A 27,419-nucleotide genomic window follows, 5' to 3' on the forward strand; every position below is an offset into this window, starting at 1 on the left:
AAATAAGTATTTTTAAATCTATTAAAAAAAAATAAGAACTACAAAATCATTAAGCCCTGAGTTCTGTTCTTTCTGATGTTCTGAATTGTTATGTGTAATGGAGCTCGTTTCCCCCCAGATCTTGGGCTCGTGCAGGGCAGCCACTGGCCGTCCCCTCTCCATCACAGCTAGTGGTCACACACTGTAATAAACGCCGCATGGATGATTTGTTCCTGCAGTGTGAGAAGTCCAGGTAGCACTTTTATTTGTAAAAATCTCTGCTTTGGGGGTGGGGAGTGGGGGGGTTTACTGCGGAGATTATGCTCTGGCTGCAGTGCATAATCTCCAATCAATACAGCAGAGGAAACACACAGTATCATAGAACTAGTGCCCTCCAGCTGTTTATCATAAATGGCCCAGGGGAAAAGGAGAAGTATTCTTATGCTCCCAAGTAAAATGTAAAAGATTTGGTGACAGTAAAGAAGCCCACAAGTGAGCTTCTGTATTATTCATAATAACTCATGGCTTAAAAACACGTGCACTTTTGCCTCAGCAGTTCTGCTCCTAGAACCATATCCTACAGATAAACTTCCACCCTAGTGTAATTACGTATCTATGGTTACTCATTGTAGTGTTGGTTATAACGGCAAAAGAGTGGAAACATCACAGGGAAGAGTGTCCATTAATAGGGAAGTGATTAGAGAAGTAAGGTACAAACAATTACCACATAACTAAAACAAAACAAAAAAGCAACAAAGGAGGAAACTATGTATGGATATGGAAATATCTGTAAGAGCCTACCAGCCACAACTAAGGAGCCCACGTGCCACAACTAAATAGCCTGTGAGCTGCAACTAAGAAGCCCACGTACCACAACTAAGGAGCCCGCCTGCCACAACTAAGACCTGGCACAACCAAATTAATAATAAATAAAAAATTTTTAAAAAAGCAAGTATCAAACTGTATGTATCATACCATTAGGAAAAAAGAGGGGAAAAGGCATATACATACACATATACACATGCCTACTGATCACATACACAAAAGGACATGAGAACCCAGAAAACTTGGTCACCTATGAGGGAAACATGGCTAGAGGTCAGGGGCAGAAGGAAAATCTTTACTGATCATTCAAAAATTAAATTTGAAGACAGCATTTTTTTCACACAAGAAATGTGCTCTCCAGCCCAACTGGCTCCCAGGGGACTTGGCCAAGGCCCAGTCAGGGCCCCATCTCACCTGGGGCTGGATGCTGGCAGCCTGCAGCGCGTCGATGAGCCGCATGTAGTAGTTCAGGCCCGCTTCATTGATGTATTTGGTAGTTCCGTCAGGGAGGATGCGAGTCCAAGAGATGGAAAAGCGATAGTGGGTCACACCCAGCTTCTGCAGGGCGACCACATCCTCAGCAATCTTGTGATAACTGTCACAGGCCACGTCTCCGGTGTCATCATTCCCAACCCTCAGTGGTGTGTGAGAAAAGGTGTCCCAAATACTGAGCCCTTTGCCATCTGCTCTCCACGCACCTTCGATCTCAAGATGACAAGACATGGTCTAAGCAAGTCATGTAGTCAAGCCCTTCCCAGTCAGTGGGTGAGTCCTGACATAAGTCAGCATCACCTTCTCTGCCACCCCCCAATTTCTGAACTCCTACAGCTTCCTGTACATACTTTCTGAACATCACGGCACTGTCATGCTGCACTGCACAATTATGCACTTGCTGACTGGGTTTCTTCCTACAAGACTGAGGTCTAGGCATTGCGTCTTTCATCTTGGTGGCCCAGCAGTCAGTGCAGCAGTGTCTGGAGTATGGTGGGTGCTCACTAAAAGTTTGAATGAACAATTCCACATGCCTCAACCCCAATCACAGCCAAGCAAATCCCAATGATGCCAGATGTAGAGGCAGAGTTTCTAATCAGGGTGTGTATCACTGTTTCTGTGCCTCCTTTTCCTCCTCCCACCTAACCTATAAACTGACCACAAGCCACTGGGCAAACGCCTACCTATGGGCTTAGGTAGTCTGAGAGGTGTAATTTCCATAATTTACTTTAAAACACTTAAGCATATATAATGTGATACTGTGTGATTGGCTGCAGCTAAGGTAGTGCTGGCATTCTCAGCAAGAAGACATGTCCAGGCTTGGCCTGCACAGCCCCTCTGACAGTGGCAGGCCCTAGGTCAGCGGGAATGCACCCCATGTGGTCCATCTGGGTGCAGGAGATGGCTTGGTGGTTGGGAGACTAGTTAATGCAGGGGGACTAAGAAAATAAGTGACTATGTTGAAGATATTAGGAACTAGATTTCTCATCATTGGAGAAAAGAGATACAAATATGAAAAGTGGGAAGGCCAGCATTAACTCTGTAGAGTTGGACTGCAATGGAGGTATCAGTGTGTTTTTTAACATACATAAAGATTTGGGTGGATGTAGAACTAGATATATATGCACACGTATGTGTGTGTGTGTGTGTGTGTGTGTGTGTGTACACACACATGCATTTCCTAGCTCTGTCCACTGAGTGGGCCTAGAAGTAATGACACCCCAGTAGCAGTGAGCACACCTAGCACCCAGATCTTGGTTTCTAAATGCCCTTATCCAATAAAAGGAACCAGGGCTCATCAGAGAAATGGCTGATTACAGGGCTGGGGCAGAAAAAGATACAAGATGAGCCTGGAACATCTTGTCGCACCAGAAAGAATTAACAGAGTGCTCAAAGAATGATGGGCCATGTCAAAAGGACACAGGATCCAGCTAAAGGACAATCCACCAGGCAAAAGGTGGACGATTTAAGCATCTGCATACATAATAATAGCAAAAGTATAACCCAGTGGAAAAAAAATAGGACTTCACAAGGCCATACTGATGATATATATCAACATATATTTACATATAAGTAAAATGTAAATAATTAAGTAGGAGAAAAGACAAAGCTTGACCTTTCTTTTGAATGCCACCTAATAAATATAAAAGCAATGATGAACTCAGAAAATCAGCATTTGTCAATTATCATAGTAATAACTGATTCAGGCCTGCAACCTGTGCCCTAGAGTAAGTCCCTAACCCTAGCCCTAGAATAAATAAGTCCAGCTATAAACCTGTGGGGCAGTGGTTCTCACCCAGGGACTGTTTTGTCTCTGAGGAGACACTTCGCAATGTCTGGAGACGTTTTTAGTTGTTACAGCTGGGGGAGGAGCCTACTGGCATCTAGTGGGTAAAGGCCAGGTTTGCTGCTAAACATCCTACATGTGCACAGGACAGGCCCACAACAAAGAACTATCCAGCCCCAAATGTCCAATCAGACCCAGCTGGAGAAACCCTGCTACAGAAGATTCTGTCTCCCTGGAGCAACAGGATCCTGTCTCTGAAATCTTGGCATTTCCTCAAGTGAACCTTTCATGTACAGTGTTGACCAGAGCACCAAAGAGGACCAAGAGCTGAGGTTTTCTCCAGGCCATGGAATAGGATACATGAATAGTTCCTGTGTTAGTGTGCTTAGTTAACATATGTCTGGATATGGCAGAATTTGGTCTGAGACTTCATTATACCTTGGTAGTCTGGTCGTCTGGGGGTAGCTACCCTCACCTTCCTCAGAAACATTTTCAGCAGCTATTGTCACCTAGAAAAAATCCAAGGGCTGAGCGACCCAGAGTCAAGTCAGCTCAGACCACTGACCCCCACCCAGGTTCCACACTGGGAATACAAACCCCTACTCCTGTATCAAAGAAAATAAATGGAGGAAGAAGATATAAGGCAGGGTCACACCCCTAACTGCCTGGGCAAGTCACTCTTCATTTTTTATCTTTTTTTTCTGAGGAAAAGTAAATCCTCATATTTTCTGTATTAGTGAGCTTCACTTAGCATGAATAAGGTAGAGGTATGATGTTATTAGGACATCAGAAAACGCCCAGGCCCACGTGATAGCCATTTTGATCGAACTGTCTGCTGGGAAGAGACTAAGTGAGAAATAAAGGCATCCAGCTGAGAATCTTCATATTTGCATGTCTTTGCCTAAGTATTTCTTCCAGGCTCCACCTGCGCCATCTGGCCTGATAACACCCATCTCAGCACAGCCCTTGTAACTGTGATGGCCCGCCTGAATTTGGGGATGTGAAGAAGCCAAGCTGTCTGGGAAAAGGGCCTCCCAGACTCCCCCTGCAAGGTAGCCATACTTCCCTCCCACAGGTCTATAAAAATCCACTGCTCCCACCTGCCCTCTCCAGCCCTGACCCCAGAGCCTGGCACATAGTAGGTTTGCTGTAGATGGTGAATTGTCCTGAACTCCTCACCTGATACGAAGCGGTAGCCACACTCCAGCTGAAGCCCTTGGGAAACTGTCCATAGAGAAACTCGTCTTCCTTGGGCAGCGGCATGCCGTTGCTGATGATGACCTCCGTGTAGTACCTGGCAGAGGCTCTTGCTGTGCGAGGCCTGTTCACGTTATTGAAATCAACATGGTACAGTCCAAACTTGACCGTGTAGCCATTTAGCCACTCAAAACTGTCCATCAGGGACCATGCAGCATATCCTCGAAGGTTGACACCGTCGAGCCTGTAGGCTGGGAACGTTCCACAGACAGCAGAGGAGAGCTTTACACCAGGAGGACTCCTCACTGCAGGTAGTCCTAAACCACCAACTTGTGCACACAAGTAATGTGTGCCCTGATAGATCATCTTGTCTCTTTCTTTTTGTCAACACTGATGCCCCCATAGCGAGTATTAATTACTGATCTTTGCAAAATCAGATTCTTTTGTTGGGGTAAAGGGACATGTCTGAAATTCAAGAGTCTCAGCCTACTTTAGAAGTTAAATACAGAAATGTGAATTAGAGAAGAGTTTATTGCTCTAGGGTGCATGGAACCCACCAGAATATAAGCTCCGTGTCAGCAGAAAGTTGCTTATTTTGTTCACTGCTGTGTCCTCAGCACTTAGAATAGAACTTGTCGCATAGTAGGTGCTCAATAATGAATGAATGGACCCATGAGAATACTCCTGTGGGACCCTGTGTGTACATTTGGGGAGATGACCATTGCTTTTTTCAGATTCCCAAAGGGATATGTAACCCCAGACCGGGAAAGAATTACGGAATTAGGGTACAAAAGGGAGAGCTGCTGATGGTGTGTAATCCACTCTGCCAAACCATTTCGGGCACATGACATGTGGACGTTGGGAGATTTTGTAAGGGGGACGTGAACACTTACGTACCTTTCAAAGCTTCATTGATATAGGTTTTATGGTAAAACATCCTATTGGTATCTTCCACTTTGGGATCTGTCAGCCCTGCCCCGTTTTCAGTGATGTAAATGGGGACGTCCCCGTACTCTTCCTTGATCCAGTTGAGCAGTCTTCGCATCCCCCAGGATGCAGCTCTGTTCACTGCCGTGGAGGGCCAGGAAGAGTCTTCCCTCTCGGTCAGCTCCCGATCATCTTCATAGGAGGGCGGGTTTAACATGGGTGTTGCGTACCGCACGATTCTGGAGGAGTAGGTGTTGAGGCAGAACACGTCGGCCGTAGCTGAGATGTACCTCTTCTCTTCCTCAGTGAAGCTGGGCAGGCGGGAGGTGGCTAAGTGCTGTAGTTCACTCCTGTTCCCCACTTTCCACTTCATGGCATCGGGATAGTCTCCGTTTCGGAAGATGGGGTGGGCGAACCAGCCCAGTGAGAACTGCAGCATTCGGTCAGCTGCCTCCACATCCCTGGGGACCCCCGGTGACTGGGGCTCTGCCCAGCGTGCACCGAGGCTCAAAGAGATGACCCCCTTCTGCTCTTGCCTGTACTTCTCATTGTAAGTGTGATAGACTCTGGCATGAGCTTTGATGATTGCATGGCCAATTCTGTAAGGTCCCCAGCCTGGGTCGTTCACATTTGGGGGAAATTCCCCTGAGCCATACCCCAACCATGCCTGGGATGTGGGGTCGTTAAAAGTCATCCAGAACTTGACTCTGTCACCAAAGGTCTGGAAACAAAAGTCTGCATAGCTGTTAAACAACTCAATCAAGGAAGGATTCTCCCAGCCTCCAATATCCTGGAGGGCCTGGGGCAGGTCCCAGTGGAACAGTGTCACCATGGGAGAGATGCTGCTTGCCACCAAGCCATCAATCAGCCTGTTGTAGTAATCAACACCATGTATGTTCACAGAAGTGTTTCTTCCAGTCGGGAAAATCCGAGACCAGGAGATGGAGAAGCGATAGGCCTTCACCTTCAAAGCTCGAAGCATATTCAGATCAGCATCCAGATGGTTATAGCTGTCACAGGCTATGTCTCCAGTAGCACTGTTTTTCACGTTGCTCCCTGGTGTGTGGGTAAAATTATCCCAGATGCTGGGGCCTTTGCCGTCAGCATCCCAAGCTCCTTCAATCTGATAGGCTGACGAGGACACGCCCCACAGGAAGTCATTCTGGAACGTGCCGTGGTAGAACAAATCTCTTTCAAACTTGGGTTGGTTGGAGAACTTTTCCCAGACTACTTTAGCCTTGGAGGGTACCTCGGATGGAAACGTGAAGGCTCTGATTTTCTGGGGGACGTTTGCTTTACTGGATGGTAGCAGTCTTTTTACTACCTTGGTGAGGAAACCGTTGTTTTCAATCATGCTGGTGAAAAAGTAGGCAGATTTCCTGGGAGTCCTTGGCCTGCTGCTGTCGTTGAAGTTGACATGGTACAGCCCAAACCTCTGGCTGTACCCAGAGGGGCCTTCGAAGCCGTCGATGAGGGAACGAGCAATGTAAGATTGAACATCCACTGAGTCCTCCTTGACAGCTGTGGAGAAAACCAAAATTGGGATTGTTTTAAAGTCTGTTAGTGATGTTGCCTTTTATTTTTATTACTTTTAAAATAGAGGTGTCTATTTTGGGGTTTGTTAGCACTGAAGCCCGGGAGACACAGAGTCAAGAAGCACTTGAATTGTGTTCCACTATAAAATGGGGGACGCTTATAAAGGCAAAAACTGCAAGGTTACATAAATTGTCGAGAATTAGGACTGGAGCTGGCAAGAAGTAAGGGTGTGTGTTAAGCAAGGATTGGTTGGGGTCTGAAATGATGACAGAGTTGCAAAGGGCTGATGTTACTTTTAAAAGGTTTTCCTTTTAACATGAAAGTTCGGGAGGTGACTTGGGTTACCCCCAAGATATTAACCCTTTTTCCTCCTCATAACAAGTAAAAGGAAAATCCGTAAGACCCACACAAAACATCAGGCCACATCTATGGCCATAAGTCTCAATCGAAAGGTGTGTCCCTACCTTAAAATGAATAATAAAGAAAAAGTGCCCCATCTGCTAGTGTCAGGACTCCTTGGTTTAATACAGAATACATAAATCATTTAATCTTTAAAAAATATGCTTTTTTTTCTTCTTTATGTTTAGTAATATTGACATGAAATAATCATGCATTCCGTTTTTAAAAGGAGAAATAAAGCCTAAAAAAATGTATTCTCTGATTCAGTGGCTTGAATGGTGGTCCCCAAAAAGGTATATCCAAGTGCTGACCCCTGGTACTACTGATGTACCCTTATTTGGCAAAAGGGGTTTTGCAAATATAATTCACTAAGTTAAGGATCTCAAAATGAGACCATCCTGGATTAATCAAGGTGGGTCCTAAATTCAGTGACAAGCATCATCATAAGTGCCATAGGGGAGAAGGCCATGTGAAGGTGAAGGCAGCCACAGCCAAGGAAGGCCTAGAGCCCCCAGAAGCTGGAATAGGCAAGGAAGGATTCTTCCTCAGAGGCTTTGGATGGAAAGTGTTCCTAGTGACATCTTGATTTTGGACTTCTGGCCTCCAGAACTGTGAAAGAATTAAAAATGTTCTAGTGAGTCAACCAGGAGTCAGAGCAATAGCTGTGGATGACTGTGTAAGAGGTAGGTAACGTCGCTCATTCACTCAATAGATAATTTAGTAAGCACCTACTTTATCCCACGCTGTGCTAGGCTCTGGGAACATAAAGATGAATAAAAGCCTCATAGGTTAGTGGGCAGAAGGAATTGCTGAGCCAGAAACAGAAGGGCCTATGGCTCCACTCACTGGATGTCTGGGCATATCATTTAATCTCTCAGAGCATCAGTTTTCACAGTTGTCCCATGAAGATAATATCTGCCCCCATTTACTGAACAAGGCCGTTTCAAGGATCACTTGAGATAATGTCTTAAAGGGATTCCTTGATACTGAGGAGAGTACAGGCGAAGTCTGACCTCACAAACAGTGGGATGTAGGTCTCCATTCCTTACTGCAGTGCCCAGGGCAGGGGTCACTGTTTAACTCTTTCTCTTTGATTCTAGACAAGGCCTCGAAATCTTCTCAACACAGCCCTCTAGGCAGACAGCTAGCCACTATCAGTTGATTAGGACTGACGTACTGAGATGAAACCTATTTGCCGCTCCTTTTTACTTGAAATAAAAAGACATATAAGGTAAAAATGAGACTGTAGATATAGGTTAAGTGGACCAAAGTGAATGACGTGGAATGTAGATTTTATACCCCGTTAAAGGAAATGAAGATCAGGCCAGGCTGGAGCGATGGGGGAAGATTTAATGGGCTGGAGTCCCACCCTGAGTGTCCTCCTGCCACCCTGTAATGCCATCATCACCATATATTGCACTTTTCTGTCTGCATCCCTCTGTAGACTCTGAGTCCCCTCTGGGAAAAGATGGTGTTGGTTCAATATGGTACCCCTACTGTCTTGCACAATGTCTGGCATGTAATGGGCACTCAATAAATATTTGTCAACTAAATGCATTAAAAGATGATGAGGCTTGATGTATAGATAGGACTCAGATAGGCAGAGTGTAGAAGGGAGCGCTGTAGGCACTAGCAATATAAAAGTAAAGGCTTGAGGCCTTTGAGGGAGAGAGTTAGGAGGCTGACATAAAGGACTCACACTATTACTACAAATACTACTTTTTGGCTTCATTTCCTTGGGAGACTGTCTTTGTCCCTCAAAACAAAACTCTGAAGACTTGATGAAGTACCACCCACGTTCCAATCACCAGCATATCCACGTTCTTACCCTTGAGCACCTCGTTGATATATTGATTGAAGTAGTCAATTCTCAAGGAATCATTGATGAGATCTTCACTTTCCCCTATGGGCATGCCATTCCCAGCCAGGTAGATTGGAACTTTGCCTCTTGTGTATTCCAAGGATACAAACTGCAACAGCCTCCTTATACCCCAGGGTACCACACGAATCCAAGGGGATTCGGTCTGGGGCCACGCAGGGTCCACGTGTTGGGAGAAGCCTCCAATGGTATCATAGCTGGGGATGCAGGTATCTCCCTGGGCCTTGCTGATGAGGCGGGAAGTGTAATGGGACAGACCCAGAAAGTCAGCGGAGCCCTTCAGGAGCTGCTTCTCTGCCTCGGTGAACTTAGGGAGCTGGGCCACAGGACTGGGGCACTGTTTGTTCGTCTGTTGGATCTGGGCTCTCAGGGCAGCCGGGTAGTCTCCATCCACAAAGATGGGGTGTGCAAACCAGCCCAGCATGAAGTGCAGGAAGCGTTCAGAGGCTCTCCGGTCCTCAGGCCTCCCTGGGGACAGGGGCTCTGCCCAGTCTGAGTTCAGTACAATGCCTACCCGCCCCTGCTGCTGTGGGCGATGTTGGCTGTTGTAGTGGTGCCAAGCCCTGGCATGAGCCTTGAGGACCACGTGAGCCACCTTGTGAGGAAGAAAGAAGGAAATACAGGTCTTAGTGACAACAACAGCACCCACAAGCCAATAACAAGTCAACAACGACAATGTCAGCAAGTTGACACCAAAGTCAGTAATGGTAGCAAGTTAATAAAGTCAACAGCAACAATGTCAACAATATCCACAACTGTGTCAACAAGTCAACACCACCATCACCACCATCACCAGGTCGATAGCGACAGCACCACAAACACATTAACAATAACAGGTGTCAATGGCTTACCTTGTGTGATCCTCACTTATGTGGCAAATACAAATACTATTACTATGATACAGGTGAGGAATACAGGATCCAGAGAAGGGGAGAGCACAGGCCGTCTGACCCCAGGCCTGGATCATCACCCACAGTTCCTCTGCCTCTGTCCTCAGTAAGTGCTTTTTTTTTTTTTTTTTTTTAATTTTTGGTTGCATTGGGTCTTCATTACTGTGTGTGGATTTTCTCTAGTTGTGTTGAGCGGGAGCTACTCTTTGTTGCAGTGCGTGGGCTTCTCATTGCGGTGGCTTCTCTTGTTGCAGAGTACGGGTTCTAGGCATGCGGGCTTCAGTAGTTGTGGCACACGGGCTTAGCTGCTCCGTGGCATGTGGGATCTTCCCGGACCAGGGCTCGAACCCGTGTCCCCTGCATTGGCAGGCAGACTCTTAACCACTGCGCCACCAGGGAAGTCCCAGTAAGGGCTTATTGACTAGTCCACAACTAATTGGCAGGGGCAATCATTTTAGTTAACACACAAAAGAGGGGGAAATTATTTCTAGCCTTCCTGTTCTCCTTTCTACTTAATGAAGTCTAGGAAGAGAAACCACAACCAGGATCTGCTGTAGACTTAACTCATGGTCTTACAAATGTCAACATCTTTCCTTGGTGGAGCACCAGGAGAAACGGCAAAGGTGGGGTATCTGGAGTATAACAAGCCTACATCTGAATATTGACTCTATCACTAACATGCTCAGTAAACTCAAACCATCTTCTCCCTCGACTTCAGCTTCCTTGTCTGCAGGAAGTGGGTAATTATGGATCCATCCAGGAGGATTCAATGCAACTGTATACATACAGCACAGAGCAGAAACTTGGAGTGCAGGAGGAGGTTTGCTACCGCTTAGCGCCTTTTTCTTTTCCTTTTTATCATGTGAAGAATTTTACACCCAAAACATGCTCTAGGAAGAGAAGCTCCTGACTGCTTCTAACGTCCCAAATGTTAGTTCTTAACTGGGTGGGTCCTAATCTCCAACAGCAAAGTGTGCTCCTTTCCAAAAGGCAGGAAGGCTTCCCTTCTAAGCTTGCTGGTGTTGGGGCAGGGTGCTCAGTGGAATACTAGGCAACCATCAGAAACAATCACTGTGATCATGTAATGACATGGAAAAGGTTTAATGACATTTCAAGTAAAAAAATGGGCACTAGAATGATAATGTGTCGGTGTATAGATCATTGTATATGTCTTTGATTGTAACAAATCTGCCGTGCAGGTGGGGGATGTCGATAACGGGGGACGCTATACATGTGTGGGGGCAGGGAGTAAATGGGAAGTCTCTGTGTCTTCCACTCAGTTTTGCTGTGAACCTGAAACTATAAAAAATAAAAAGACACATGCACCCCTATGTTCACAGCAGCACTATTCGCAATAGCCAAGAGATGGAAGCAACCTAAATGCCCATCGACAGACGAACGGATAATGAAGATGTGGTACATATACACAATGGAATACTACTCAGCCATAAAAAAGAACAAAATAATGCCATCTGCAGCAGCATGGATGTAACTAGAGATTATCATACTAAGTGAAATAAGTCAGAAAGAGAAAGACAAATACCATATGATATTATATGTGGAATCTAAAATATGGCACAAAAGAACCTATCTACAAAACAGAAACAGACCCACAGACATAGAGATCAGACTTGCAGTTGCCAAGGGGGAGGTGGGGAGGGAGAGGAATGGACAGGGAGTTTGGGGTTGGTAGATGCAAACTATTACATTTAGAATGGATAAACAACAAGGTCCTACTGTATAGCACAGGGAACTATATCCAATCTCTTGGGATAAATCATAATGAAAAAAGAATATTTAAAAAAGAATGTCTAGGGAGCCTGAACCAAGATGGTGGAGTAGAAGGACGTGCTCTCACTCCCTCTTGTGAGAACACCAGAATCACAACTAGCTGCTGGACAGTCATCAACAGGAAGACACTGGAACTCACCAAAAAAGATACCCCACATGCAAAGACAAAGGAGAAGCCACAATGAGATGGTAGGAGGAGTGCTATCACAATAAAATCAAATCCCATAACTGCTGGGTGGGTGACTCACAAACTGTAGAACATTTATACCACAGAAGTCCACCCACTGGAGTGAAGGTTCTGAGCCCCACATCAGGCTTCCCAGCCTGGGGGTCCGGCAACGGGAGGAGGAATTCGTAGAGAATCAGACTTTGAAGGCTAGTGGGATTTGATTGCAGGACTTCGACAGGGCTGGGGGAAACAGAGACTCCACTCTTAGAGGGCACACACAAAGCAGTGTGTGCACTGGGACCCAGGGGAAGGAGCAGTGACCCCATAGGAGACTGAACCAGACCTACCTGCCAGTGTTGGAGGGTCTCCTGCAGAGGCGGGGGTGGGGGGGCTGTGGCTCACCATGGGGACAAGGCAACAGAAGTTCTGGGAAGTACTCCTTGGCGTGAGCCCTCCCAGAGTCTGCCATTAGCCCCACCGAAGAGCCCAGGTAGGCTTCAGTGTTGGGTTGCCTCAGGCCAAACAACCAACAGGGAGGGAACCCAGCCCCACCCATCAGCAGTCAAGCGGATTAAAATTTTACTGAGCTCTGCCCACCAGAGCAACAGTCAGCTCTACCCACCACCAGTCCCTCCCATCAGGAAACTTGCACAAGCCTCATAGATAGCCTCATCCACCAGAGGGCAGACAGCAGAAGCAAGAAGAACTACAATCCTGCAGCCTGTGGAACAAAAACCACTTTCACAGAAAGACAAGATGAAAAGGTAGAGGGCTATGTACCAGATGAAGGAACAAGATAAAACCCCAGAGAAACAACTAAATGAAGTGGAGATAGGCAACCTTCCAGAAAAAGAATTCAGAATAATGATAGTGAAGATGATCCAGGACCTCAGAAAAAGAATGGAGGCAAAGATCGAGAAGATGCAAGAAATGTTTAACAAAGACCTAGAAGAATTAAAGAACAAACAAACAGAGATAAACAATACAATAACTGAAATGAAAACTACACTTGAAGGAATCAATAGCAGAATAACTGAGGCAGAAGAACGGATAAGTGACCTGGAAGACAGAACGGTGGAATTCACTGCTGTGGAACAGAATAAGGAAAAAAATAATGAAAAGAAATGAAGATAGCCTAAGAGACCTCTGGACAACATTAAACACAACAACATTCACATTATAGGGGTCCCAGAAGGAGAAGAGAGAGAGAAAGGATCAGAGAAAATATTTGAAGAGATTATAGTCGAAAACTCCCCTAACATGGGAACGGAAATAGTCACCCAAGTCCAGGAAGCGCAGAGTGTCCCATACAGGATAAACCCAAGGAGAAACATGCCGAGACACATAGTAATCAAATTGGCAAAAATTAAAGACAAAGAAAAATTATTGAAAGCAGCAAGGGAAAAACGACAAATAACATACAAGGGAACTCCCATAAGGTAAACAGCTGGTTTCTCAGCAGAAACTCTACAAGCCAGAAGGGAGTGGCATGATATACTTAAAGTGATGAAAGGGAAGAACCTACAACCAAGATTACTCTACTCGGCAAGGATCTCATTCAGATTCGATGGAGAAATCAAAAGCTTTACAGACAAGCAAAAGCTAAGAGAACTGAGCACCGCCAAACCAGCTCTACAACAAAGGCTAAAGGAACTTCTCTAAGTGGAAAGCACAAGAGAAGAAAAGGACCTACATAAACAAACCCAAAACAATTAAGAAAATGGTCATAGGAACATACATATCGATAATTACCTTAAATGTGAATGGATTAAATGCTCCAACCAAAAGACACAGGCTTGCTGAATGGATACAAAAACAAGACCCATATATATACTGTCTACAAGAGACCCACTTCAAACCTAGGGACACATACAGACTGAAAGTGAGGGGATGGAAAGTTATTCCGTGCAAATGGAAATCAATAGAAAGCTGGAGTAGCAATACTCATACCAGATAAAATAGACTTTAAAATAAAGAATGTTACAAGAGACAAGAAAGGACACTACACAATGATCAAGGGATGAATCCAAGAAGAAGATATAATAATAACAATTATAAATATATATGCACCCAACATAGGAGCACCTCAATACATAAGGCAACTGCTAACAGCTATAAAAGAGGAAATCGACAGTAACACAATAATAGTGGGGAACTTTAACACCTCACTTACACCAGTGGACAGATCATCCAAAATGAAAATAAGGAAACAGAAGCTTTAAATGACACAATAGACCAGACAGATTTAATTGATATTTATAGGACATTCCATCCAAAAACAGCAGATTACACTTTCTTCTCAAGTGCGCATGGAACATTCTCCAGGATCCTGGGTCACAAATCAAGCCTCAGTAAATTTAAGAAACTGAAATCATATCAAGCATCTTTTCTGACCACAATGCTATGAGATTAAAAATGAATTACAGGGAAAAAAACACAAACACATGGAGGCTAAACAATACATTACTAAATAACCAAGAGATCACTAAAGAAATCAAAGAGGAGATCAAATAATACCTAGAGACAAATGAAAATGAAAACACGATGATCCAAAACCTATGGGATGCAGCAAAAGCACTTCTAAGAGGGAAGTTTATAGCTATACAAGCCTACCTCAAGAAACAAAAAAAATCTCAAATAAACAATCTAACCTTACACCTAAAGGAACCAGAGAAAGAAGAACAAACAAAACCCAAAGTTAGCAGAAGGAAAGAAATCATAAAGTTCAGAGCAGAAACAAATGAAATAGAAACAAAGAAAACAATAGCAAAGATCAATAAAACTAAAAGCTGGTTCTTTGAGAAGATAAACAAAATTGATAAACCATTAGCAAGACTCATCAAGAAAAAGAAAGAGGGCTTCCCTCGTGGTGCGGTGGTTGAGAGTCCACCTGCCGATGCAGGGGACACGGGTTCGTGCCCCAGGTCGGGAGGATCCCACACGCTATGGAGTGGCTGGGCCTGTGAGCCATGGCCGCTGAGCCTGTGCGCCCGGAGCCTCGGCTCCACAGCGGGAGAGGCCACAACAGTGAGAGGGCCGTGTACCACAAAAAAAAAAAAAAGAAAGAAAAAGAGGGAGAGGACTCAAATCAATAAAATTAGAAATGAAAAGGGAGAAGTTACAACAGACACTGCAGAAATACAAAGCATCCTAAGAGACTACTACAAGGAACTCTGCCAATAAAAGGGACAACCTGGAAGAAATGGACAAATTCTTAGAAAAGTATAACCTTCCAAGCCTGAACCAGGAAGAAATATAAAATATGAACAGACCAATCACAAGTAATGAAATTCAAACTGTGATTAAAAATCTTCCAACCGGGCTTCCCTGGTGGCGCAGTGCTTGAGAGTCCGCCTGCCGATGCAGGGGACGCGGGTTCGTGCCCTGGTCCAGGAAGATCCCACATGCCGCGGAGTGGCTGGGCCCGTCAGCCATGGCCGCTGAGCCTGCGCGTCCGGAGCCTGTGCTCCACGACAGGAGAGGCTACAACAGTGAGAGGCCTGCGTACCGCCAAAAAAAAAAAAAAAGTCCAGGACCGGATGGCTTCACAGGTGAATTCTATCAAACAGAGAAGAGCTAACACCCATCCTTCTCAAACTCTTCCAAAAAACTGCAGAGGAAGAAACACTCCCAAACTCATTCTATGAGGCCACCATCACCCTGATACCAAAACCAGACAAAGATACTACAAAAAAAGAAAATTACAGACCAATATCACTGATGAATATAGATGCAAAAATCCTCAACAAGATACCAGCGAACAGAATCCAACAACACATTAAAAGGATCATACACCATGATCAAGTGGAATTTACCCTAGGAATGCAAGGACTCTTCAATATATGCAAACCAATCAATGTGATACGCCATATTACCAAATTGAAGAGTAAAAACCATATGATCATCTCAATAGATGCAGAAAGAGCTTTTGAGAAAATTCAACACCCATTTATGATAAAAACTCTCCAGAAAGTGGGCATAGAGGGAACCTACCTCAACATAATAAAGGCCATATATGACAAACCCACAGCAAACATTATTCTCAATGGTAAAAAACTGAAAGCATTTCCTCTAAGATCAGGAACAAGACAAGGATGTCCACTCTCAGCACTATTATTCAACATAGTTTTGGAAGTCCTGGCCACGGCAATCAGAGAAGAAAAAGAAATAAAAGGAATATAAATTGGAAAGAAGTAGTAAAACTGTCACTGTTTGCAGATGACATGATACTATACATAGGGAATCCTAAAGATGCCACCAGAAAACTACTAGAGCTAATCAGTGAATTCTGTAAAGTTGCAGTATACAAAATTAATGCACAGAAATCTCTTGCATTCCTATACACTAATGATGAAAAATCTGAAAGAGAAATTAAGCAAACACTCCCATTTGCCACTGCAACAAAAAAAATAAAATACCTAGGAATAAACCTACATAGGGGGACAAAAGACCTGTATGCAGAAAATTATAAGACACTGATAAAAGAAATTAAAGATGATACCAACAGATAGAGAGATATAGCACGTTCCTGGATTAGAACAATCAATATTGTGAAAATGACTATACTACCCAAAGCAATCTACAGATTCAGTGCAATCCCTATCAAATTACCAATGGCATTTTTTATAGAACTAGAACAAAAAATCTTAAAATTTGTATGGAGACATAAAAGACCCCAAATAGCCAAAGCAGTCTTGAGGGAAAAAAACGGAGCTGGAGGAATCAGATTCCCTGACTTCAGACTATACTACAGAGCTACAGTAATCAAGACAATATGGTACTGGCACAAAAACAGAAATATAGATCCATGGAACAAGATAGAAAGCCCAGAGATAAACCCACGCACCTATGGTCAACTAATCTATGACAAAGGAGGCAAGGATATAAAATGGAGAAAAGACAGTCTCTTCAATAAGTGGTGCTGGGAAAACTGGACAGCTATATGTAAAAGAATGAAATTAGAACACTCCCTAACACCATACACAAAAATAAACTCAAAATGGATTAGAGACATAAATGTAAGACCAGACACTATAAACCTCTTAGAGGAAAACATAGGAAGAACACTCTTTGATATAAATCACAGGAAGGTCTTTTTTGATTCACCTCCTAGAGTAATGTTAATAAAAACAAAAATAAAGAAATGGGACCTAATGAAACTTCAAAGCTTTTGCACAGCAAAGGAAACCATAAACAAGACGAAAAGACAACACTCAGAATGGGAGAAAATATTTGCAAACGAATCAACGGACAAAGGATTACTCTCCAAAATATATAAACAGCTCATGCAGCTCAATATTAAAAATACAAACAACCCAATCCAAAAATGGGCAGAAGACCTAAATAGACATTTCTCCAAAGAAGACATACAGATGGCCAAGAAGCACATGAAAAGCTGCTCAACATCACTAATTATTAGAGAAATACAAATCAAAACTACAATGAGGTATCACCTCATACCAGTTAGAATGGGCATCATCAGAAAGTCTACAGACAACAAATGCTGGAGAGGGTGTAGAGATAAGGGAACCCTCTTGCACTGTTGTGGGAATGTAAATCGATACAGCCACTATGGAAAACAGTATGGAGGTTCCTTAAAAAAACTAAAAATAGGGCTTCCCTGGTGGCACAGTGGTTGAGAGTCCGCCTGCCGATGCAGGGGACACAGGTTCATGTCCCGGTCCGCCGCGGAGCAGCTGGGCCCGTAAGCCATGGCCACTGAGCCTGTGCTCTGCAACGGGAGAGGCCACAACAGTGAGAGGCCTGGGTACCACACACACACACACACACAAAAACTAAAAATAGAAATACCATATGATCCAGCAATCCCACTACTGGGTATATACCCAGAGAAAACTGTAATTCAAAAAGACACATGTACCCCAATGTTCATTACAGCACTATTTACAATAGCCAGGTCATGGAAGCAACCTAAATGTCCATCGACAGATGAATGGATAAAGAATATGTGGTATATATATATATACAATGGAATACAATTCCTTTTCATAAAAAGGAATGAAATTGGGTCATTTGTTGAGACGTGGATGGATCTAGAGACAGTCACACAGAGTGAAGTCAGAAAGGGAAAAACAAATATCGTATATTAATGCATATATGTGGAACCTAGAAAAATGGTACAGATGAACCGGTTTGCAGGGCAGAAATTGAGAAACAGAGGTAGAGGACAAATGTATGGACACCAAGGGGGGAAAGCAGTGGGGGGGGGTGTGTGTGTGATGAATTAGGAGATTGGGATTGACATGTATACACTGATGTGTATAAAATTGATGACTAATAAGAACCTGCTGTATAAAAAAATAAATGAAATTTTCAAATTTAAAAATAACTGTTGTCTATCAGATTCAGAATAAAGACTAAATACCCAAAAAAAAAAAGTCTATATGTGTATAACTGAATCACTTTGCTGTACAGCAGAGATTGACACAATGTTGTAAATCAACTATACTTCAATAAAAACAACAACAAAAAGAAAACAAGGGCACTAAGCTGAGTGCACACTGTGACTACACTATGAATGTAAGTAAGCCGCGACTGGAAGGAAATACCAGTACAACTATGAAAAAGATCTTTTCTTGGAAATTTTTCCTTAATGGTGTCATAATGTTTTATAAATAAAAGGAAGAATTGAAAGAGAAAAGTGAGGTGGGGCTTCCCTGGTGGTGCAGTGGTTAAGAATCCGCCTGCCAATGCAGGGAACACGGGTTAGTGCCCTGGCCCGGGAAGATCCCTCATACCGCGGAGCAACAAAGCCCGTGTGCCACAACTACTGAGCCTGCGTGCCACAACTACTGAAGCCCGCGCGCCTAGATCTCATGCTCCGCAATAAGAGAAGCCACCGCAATGAGAAGCTCACGCACCACAACGAGGAGTAGCCCCCACTCGCTGCAAGTAGAGAAAGCCCGCACGCAGCAACGAAGACTCAACGCAGCCACAAAAAAAAAAAAAAAAAAAAAAGTGAGGTGGACTTTCTCATAAAAGTCTCTGTAGAAAAGTCTCAGGAGCCACGGCTGTAGGGATAAGAAGCCTAAGGTGTAAAGGCTGGGATGAGTTTTACAACAAAGAGACAAACAGAAAGGTTCAAGCTTTCCCCTTTCAGAAGTGTTCTCTGTCTCCGTGGGTACGGTCACTTGCTGAACAAGAGCAGAATGGAAGCCTTGACGTAAGCGCTATATTTTGGCATTTCACTGAGTCATTTATTCACAGTATTCCAGCTCACTCTCATTGTGGGTATTTTGAATTGTTCTCTAATTTTCTAATGGACAGTTAAGTGTCTTGGTGGCACTTAACATCTAGCCTGGGGCCCAGTGAATGCTCCTCTTTCAGAAGAGAAGAGAACCCAAAAGGTGCTGGGGGAAAGCTAGACTAATTGTCCTGAAGAATGCAGCCAGGGAAGCTGGTAGGTTTCCTGGGAGCTTTTGAAGAAAAAGGGAAATGATGGATGGGACCCATGTTAAGCCATTTTAAATTTTGTCTCAAGGATACACATCACCTTCTTGTTGAAATGATACCCTGATTGCCCTCTGGAAAGACCATCCTCCCCCCGCCCCACCTCCCTGTCTCTCAGTGTGTTGAGGGGTAGAGCTGGAACCTGGGTCAAAACCAATCAGTGCCACACAGTCCCCTAGCCTAGACCAGTGACTGGTTCAGGGATGGGCATGCGACCCATGCAGAGACCATGAGCACGGGGAGAACTTTCCTGGGAACGCCAGAACAGAGGCAAGCTGTGTTTTCTGTTTTCTGCTGATCTTGAAATAATGAGAGAAGGATTGCGGCCATCTGGCTACCAGCCTGCCCAAGAATAAAGCCAGTGAGCGGAGCAAGAGAAGAAGAAAAATCGAGTCCTGGTAACATCATCTGTGGGCTAATCAAGCTCCACTCTGATCAGCTAAAACTAAGACTCTTCAGTTTCCAGAACTCAGAAATTCCCTCCTTGTTTAAGTCAGTTTGGGTTGGGTTTTCTGTCACTTGCAATTAAGAGTCCTGGCTGACATGGAAAACTTGCTTTGGAGTCAAGGGACTTGGGCTCAAATGTTGGCTTCACACTGCTAACCCACTAGCAATGTCAGCACGACCAATTGCTTCTCCTCCTAAGCCCCGATTCCCTCATCCATCAGAGCCGTTCTGAGGAGGTGGCAACAATTTTTAAAGTGCCAGAATAGTGTTTGGACAAATAAGGTGATTAAGAATTTATGGTTCCTTCCCTCCCTCCCTCTGATTTCCTTTAAAGGAAAAAAAAAGGAAAGACTTGCTGATGGGAAGGTAAAATAACATTTTTCTAACCCAATGTCTTTTCTCTTCCAACAAGTAGGCATTGCAAGGATGGGAAGTACCTTAAAAGAGGCCACCCCTGGGTCGGAGATGCCCGGTGCGTGTTGGCCGGTGCCGTAGCCTGCGTAGCTCATCACCCACGGCTCGTGGAAAGTCACCCACAGCTTCACACGGTCCCCAAATGTGGAGAAGCAGAAGGCCGCATAGTCCAGGAAGGTATCCACCATGCTCTCATTCTGCCACCCGCCGCGATCCTGCAGGGCCTGAGGCAGGTCCCAGTGGGACAGCGTGGCCATGGGCTCGATGTGCGAGTCCAGCAGCCTGTCGATCAGCATGTTGTAGTAGGCGACGCCCCGGAGGTTGGGGCTCTGCCCCTGCCCAGTGGGGAAGATGCGGGACCAGGAGATGGAGAACTTGTAGACCTGGGCCCGGAGGCCACGAAGCAGGGCGACGTCAGTGTCTACCTTGTGGTAACTGTCACTGGCCACCTCTGGCGTTGCTTGGCCCTCGCCAGTGTTCTGGTGCCCGACTCTGTCCCAGATGCTCGCCCCTCTTCCGTCCTCGGCCCAGCCTCCTTCCACATTAAAAGCCCCTGTGGAGACGCCCCAGAGGAAACCCTCAGGAAAAACATCCTGCAGGAAAGCATCCCTTTCTGCCCTGGACTGGTTGGCAAACATTTCCCAGACTCTCTGATAGGCTGAGTGGGGCAGAGAGGAGTCTACTGCTGTCTCCGGGTCCAGCTGCAGGAGAGTCTGGAGGGTCAGGTTGTCAGTCAGAGAACAAGACCAGCTGTAGGAGTGAAGTGACATAAAGGGACATAGTATAAGTAATGACTCTGTAAGTTACAAATGCCCCCAGACCGATAAACAGTGACAATGTGTTTAATCAGTAAAGATTCCAGAAACACTGACCCAAAGTCATGGGCAGCAAGTAGATGGGAAAATTATTATTATTGTCTCTTCTTAGGTGAGTTATCATTGCTCCTGCATGACTGAAAATACTGTACCAATGCTACTGTTTGCTGTTTAGATCACCCTTGAATACAGTCTTCAGTTCTGATGAAAGTTTTTCTTCTTATAATGTATATTTATAAAACATAGCTAATAATAATGACTTCAATTTACTGAGACTTTTGATTCTATGGTGACCACTATGATAAAAATGTATGTACATTATCTCATTTAATTTTCAAAATAAGTATACAAGATAAGTACTACATTATTTATCTTCTTCCTACAGAGGAGGAAACTGAGACTTAAAGAAATGAGTAACTTCGTGCATCAGGGGGCCAGCAGCTACTTACCAGCTGGTACAGAAATATTTCAATAATTGAATGACTGGTGCATCTCTACTGATGTGTACCACTCAAATGTCAACCCTGACTATAACCTCCTTTCTTCTTCATGCTGCCTGGATTATGCTCATAATGGCAGGAGCTCAAGCATCCATCCTGCACCATGAGGTAGAAGTTTTGTTAAGAATAACAAAGCAACAAGATAGGAGCCTGGATTCCTGATGATTTTTACCCACTCTAGACTGTCCATCTTCAGGCTTTATTTATATCAATAAACTTACATCTTGTTTTTTTAAAAAATGAGAACTCCTCCTAGATTACACAGCTTGCAAATGGTACAGCACAGAATCTGTGCTTTTAACCACATATCACTATGTATGTGTGTAGATGTGTAGACATTTATGTGCATGTTATGTTTTATTTCAGAAATAAATGTATCTGAAATAAACATCAGAAATAAACATAGGTGAAATAAAGCATAACATAAAAATGCTATTCTCATACGCAATGAAGTCTGATATATTTTATTTACTTCTAATCTGTTTTCCTTCTCTCTCCTTCCTTCCTCCTTCCCTCCGTCCCTTCTTTCTTTATTGTTTTCTCTGAGTCCTGTCCTGCAGGCTGGAAAGCAGTGCGTGATAACATGCAGCAGTTACACCAGCAGAGGGCAACCTTGAGGAAGGATTGGTGGAGGTGGGTGTGTTTGGCCTGGAGAAGAGAACACACAAGAGGAGAGGGAGTGGAGTACAAGAGCATCTCCCTGTCCTTGGGCCATCGAGGGGCTGACACTTATACAAGGTTGGCCCAGAGCACAGAACTGGTAGAAGTGACGGAGACACTGCAGAAAGACCTCCCTCCTGTGGAGTGGAGCCTGGACCTTCCAAACTTAAGCTCCTCCTATTTTATGAAGCATCAACTCATCCGCATTTGGTAGAAAAGTGGTGAGGGGAAGTGATAGCCTATATTTGTGGATTACCCAAAACAGATGCATGACTCTGGAGCACACCAGGGGCATGGAGGGGTGCCAGCTGTTCTGACCCAACCCTTCTGACTATGACCGTCCTTCTGGCTTGGGTGAGAAGAGGTCTTGAAGAAACAAACTGCCCTTGGATAACACAGAACTTGCCATACAGGCCTTGAAGCTGGGAGTCCTGGGTTTGCCTAACTTGGGAAGAGATTTAGCACAGAAAGTCTCTATGCCCAGCCCTCCAAGTGCCCTCCTTCAGCCACCCCTCACCCCCCACTCTAAGCCACCTCAGAGCATCCCAGGTAATGCTCTTTTTCCCTCCTCTGGGGAACAGTCTGTATCTCCTGCCATACTCTGTGCTAGAATCACTGGCGGGCCTCTCTGTCTCACTTCTGAGGTCTAAAACACTCCGACAAGAAAATGATGCCCGTCCTCTCAGGACGCGCTTCCACCTGCCCCTGCAGGTTCTCCATCAACATCCACCTGAGTGAGAACCCCCCGCCTCCACTCTCAGTTTAACTTTAGCCAATGTTGGATCTTCCCTGCAGGCAAGGTACTGAGAGATCAAGGTGTTAGAGAATCCTGGAGCCGGTGTCTCATGTCATCTTGTGGTTTTGCAATCATTGTGATCTCAGGGTGCCCCCTTTCTTTTTCTTTTGCCATGTCATGCGCGACATGTGGGATCTTAGTTCCCCAAGCTGAGATGGAACCCGTGGCCCCTGCAGTGGAAGCATAGAGTCCTAACCACTGGTCCGCCAGGGAAGTCCCCAGGGTACCACGTTTATTATGACCTCTTGAGTTTTATTTTCTGAAAAGATAGCCCAGCACTCCTCAGCTGACTCCACGTGTGAACAGAGAGCAGTTCTGATCTACCTGCTCATCATACTGTTCATACTGCCGGCACAAAGCCTGACATGTGCAGCTGCTTAGGGTCTGGTGATCTGAACTGCTGATTTGAAGTGAGTTGAGAGGACTGAACAATGGAAGGAGACACAGCTGAGGACAGCCAAATGCTGGGAGAGAAAAAGTACAAAGAGGTGGTGGCAACTGAAGTTTATGATCTTGGACAGAGCTGTGCTAGAAATGTCTGAGGTGAGCTCTAGCTGAAGGTCTGGGAAGCCAATGATTGCCTCCGGGCCTTGGTCCTTCCTTGACACACGGTATATGATGCTCAGGTGCGTAACATACCCCCACGGAGAGCTGAGGGTTCTGGGAAGTTCCCTGCACTGGCTTCCACACCAAACTTTTCTCGAGAAGCGCATTGGAATATAAGTGCATGAGAATGATATAATTATGGAGATAACCTCAAATCTACTCTAATTGTTTTTCAGTATGTCACTTACAAATTTTGGTACTTTAGTCATGTGCTAAGAAATTATTTGCAATCCCACAATAATTTAAAACCTTTGTCCTGAGAAACTGCTGATTTAGGCTTCTGCCCTGCTGCACAGCTGGCTTTCCTATCTATGTCATCTCCTCACGGGTAAGATGTTTCACATTTTGTGTGAGGAAATGGTGCAGAGAACTCACCTTACTTACTCAGATCACATACTTCAGGGATGGGCAGATCTATCATTAACCCAGCCTGCTCGTCCACAACCTCACAATGCCTCCAACAAGATCTAAACTAGAAGGCAGGGGTTTAAACACCAGCTCTGCTAGCTGTGTGCACTTGGGTGAACTAGAGGAGAACCGTGTGGTGGCCAGAGACACTGCTCCCTGCTTTCCCCTCTGAGCCTTCATCTCTTGTCTCTAGAATGGCCACGAAGGACTCACTGGTCCAAGAGGCAGATGACAACAGTCCCCTGTGTTTACACATGTGAAAGAACAACAGAGTATTCTGCAAATATCAGTTATTGGTAGTCCCACAGGAAATCTAACATTACCTTTTCTTGGAACTTGATGAACAGCTCAGGAATGTACTAAGATCAAACCCAATGGTGAGCACTTGTTCTTCACTTATGGCTGTAAGAGAAGACGTTTAATTCACTCCACCTGAAGCCCAACCAACAATATGCATGACTACTATCAACAGTTTTCCTCACTTATACACCACACCCAAACCCCAAGCAATGGCTCCAAACCCCTCTGGAAAATTCCACAGGCTAAAGATTTATAGAAGTCAAAAGTGATAGAACAGTGGTTCTCAAACTTCTATGTGCATCAGCATCACCTGCAGAGCTTGTTCAACACAGATTGCTGGGCCCACTCCAAAGTTTCTGATCACGGTTTCTGATCTGAGGTGGGCTCTAGAATGTGAATGTCTAACAAGTTCCCAAGTGATGCTAATGCTGCTTGTCTGGAGACCAAACAAGGAGAACTGACTCAAAACTCAAATATCAGAAGGGGGCGGAATTTTATTTTTTTTGTAAGAAACTATACATAAAATTGACCATTTTAACCATTTAGAAAGTGATGGGATTTAAGAACGGAAATCATTATACCATCAAAGATGAGTCAGGGCAAGAGTTACTAAGTGGTATCCATGGATGCAGTTCAAGAGGTCTGTGAAGCCAGCTCAGCACTGGTTACAGGTGGTAGAAAGGGCACTACCAACTTCTCCCATATTCTGACCTTACAGGGAGACTGAACTGGATATCCAGGCATGCAGGAGCGTGCCCCTTGGCCCTTCCTGCACAGTGTCTAGTGGTCCTCAGCCCCTGAGGCCTTAGTGGACCTCCTACTTTCCCTTGGCCGGATTGGACCAGGAGCAATCTTCTTCTTCTCCTTCTTTTAATAGCCACACCATGTGGTATGTGGGATCTTAGTTCCCCAACCAGGGATGGAACCCGTGTCCCCTGCAGTGGTAGCACAGAGACTTAACCACTTGACCACCAGGGAAGTCCCAGGAGCAATCTTCTGATTACACGGCCCACCCATCAGATTCACTCTCAAGAATTTGAACTAAGAGACACCAAGGAGATGCTCCATGAGCTGTGGGTCCTATACCTGAAGATTGTGATTAGGTAATGGGGAAATGAACAAAAGTAAGGTGGCTGAGGGGAGAGGGGCAGCCCTGCCAAGTGGGGCAGAGACGAGAGACCTTAGAGGGAGGGGTAATGGAAGTGGACAGATGGACACAGGGCAGTTGCCATGCTTACACCTGACATTTGAGGCCTGATGGTCTTTATTTCCATGAGACCAAGGCATCCTTACCATCCTCGTACAGAACCTCTCTCCTTTCTTGGGTCAGTGGGAGCTAAGGGATCAAGACGAACAACAAGAAGACAAGGGACATTAAACTCATCTGGGATGGGCTCTCAGACCACCCCTCCTCTGGTCGCTCCTCCCATTGGAACCCCAGACTTTTGAAATAGCTACCCCACAAGCCAGTGCACCAAATATCACTCCAAACCTCTCCAGTGATGGTTCACTCACCTGTGAGAAGGCTGAAGAACAGATCAGCTGGGTTCTTCTTTGTGGAGAGGCAGTCCTGGAGTTTCAGATTGAAGATGAAAACTTCCACTTTTGGCTCAATAGTCTGAAATGATATAGGCCAGCAAGTGAACTGAAGCTGCCTAGAGTAAGTTTTTTGTTAACAGCGACAGATTTTAAAGATAAGAAATCATGACACTCAATTTGGTTTTGGAAATGACTGCTAGCTGTCTCAGTCAATAAAGAGAGCAGACTCTAGACTTGAGGGAGAAAAATCTACACTTTTCAATAACATAGACCATTCTCTACACTGACCCCCCACCAAAGAGACAGGCTAATTTCTGCCATCCCCTCAGGCTACAAGGTACCTCCTAGAACCAGTCACTGTGTTAGGACCAGGAACAAGGCAGTCTGCTCATGTCAGGGGCCTGTGCTGCTACAAGAAGCTCAATCAGGCGCCACTGTCAAGATGTTTATGGATGTCTAGGGTTTGCTTCAAAACAATCTGGTTTGGGCTTCCTGGTGGTGCAGTGGTTGAGAGTCCGCCTGCCGATGCAGGGGACACGGGTTCGTGCCCTGGTCCGGGAGGATCCCACATGCCGCGGAGCGGCTGGGCCCGTGAGCCATGGCCGCTGAGCCTGTGCGTCCGGAGCCTGTGCTCCGCAACGGGAGAGGCCACAACAGTGAGAGGCCCGCATAACGCAAAAAAAACAAAACAAAAACAAAACAAAAAAAAACCCCAAAACAATCTGGTTTGAGAGGGGGAAGGTAGGGTATAGATGAAACGAGATCAGCCACGAATTGATAGCTTTTGAAGCTGGGGATGGTTTCAGTTTACTTTTCCTTCTACCTTTGGATATATCTGACATATTCCATAAAGAAATTTAAAAGAAGCTATCTTCATTAGAATTGGAGCAGGTATAATTTCTCTCCCATTTCTAGCCATTTCAGTGTCAAAAGAAACATCTTTAGGCTGACATGTTCTTTGACCCCACTTTAGGTTACCTTTTTTGGGGGAGGTTGGGTTTTGTCATTTTTCCCACACTAAGTTTTCCTCCTCTAGTCGTTAACAGCCACTGAGAAATACCAATAGCAACTACTTAAAAAGAAGCCAGGCGGGTTCTTTATTTTCTCAGAGCAGCCAGTAACAATGAGCCTCAAGCCTTAATCTCTGAGAAACCAAGTAAGTCGCTCAGAACCAGTGAGTGGAGCTGTGACCCACGTAGTCTTGCTCTTTCCCTGGGCCAGGTCAGTGCGCAAAGCCAAACTCCTAAGGGAACCGAGGGTTTTCCCCTCCCTGGAAGATCCATATGCAGTGAGGCAGCCTGTGGTATCACAGGACTGGAGAGCTGCAGGAGCCCTCTGCTGAGTGGGGAAGCCTCTGGTGAGCAAAGCCTCTTCTGAGAAGGGAACGTGGGACTCCTGCATGTACCTCCTGAAGAATTCAGAACCTGTGGATGTGCTGTGGGTCCTCAGGCCCTAAGACACCTGTGTGCCAGTAGGGAGCAGCAGCTGAGGCTCAGAGAGGGGGTGCAGGTGCTCTGAGGAGAGTGGAGGGATAGTGAGGGGTGGCTTGTCAGGATAAATATCTACATGACCACATCCATGAAATGTCTGTTTT

At 45.0% G+C, this 27,419-nt stretch overlaps 1 protein-coding gene across 1 annotated transcript in view; it reads right to left on the reverse strand.

Annotated features, from left to right (window-relative positions):
- Positions 1-27,419, reverse strand: part of LCT (lactase) — a 51,001-nt gene that overhangs the window by 11,201 nt on the left and 12,381 nt on the right. Inside the window, exons 4-10 of the mRNA XM_065880135.1 lie at positions 25,802-25,904; positions 24,310-24,388; positions 20,225-20,951; positions 8,970-9,615; positions 5,177-6,727; positions 4,262-4,530; positions 1,219-1,509 (exon numbers count right to left, since the gene is read on the reverse strand). Coding sequence (XP_065736207.1) covers positions 1,219-1,509; positions 4,262-4,530; positions 5,177-6,727; positions 8,970-9,615; positions 20,225-20,951; positions 24,310-24,388; positions 25,802-25,904 — 3,666 coding nt within the window. The remainder of the gene's footprint in view (positions 1-1,218; positions 1,510-4,261; positions 4,531-5,176; positions 6,728-8,969; positions 9,616-20,224; positions 20,952-24,309; positions 24,389-25,801; positions 25,905-27,419) is intronic.

This window comes from Phocoena phocoena, chromosome 7 (assembly GCF_963924675.1).
Source record: "Phocoena phocoena chromosome 7, mPhoPho1.1, whole genome shotgun sequence".
Lineage (NCBI taxonomy): Eukaryota > Metazoa > Chordata > Mammalia > Artiodactyla > Phocoenidae > Phocoena > Phocoena phocoena.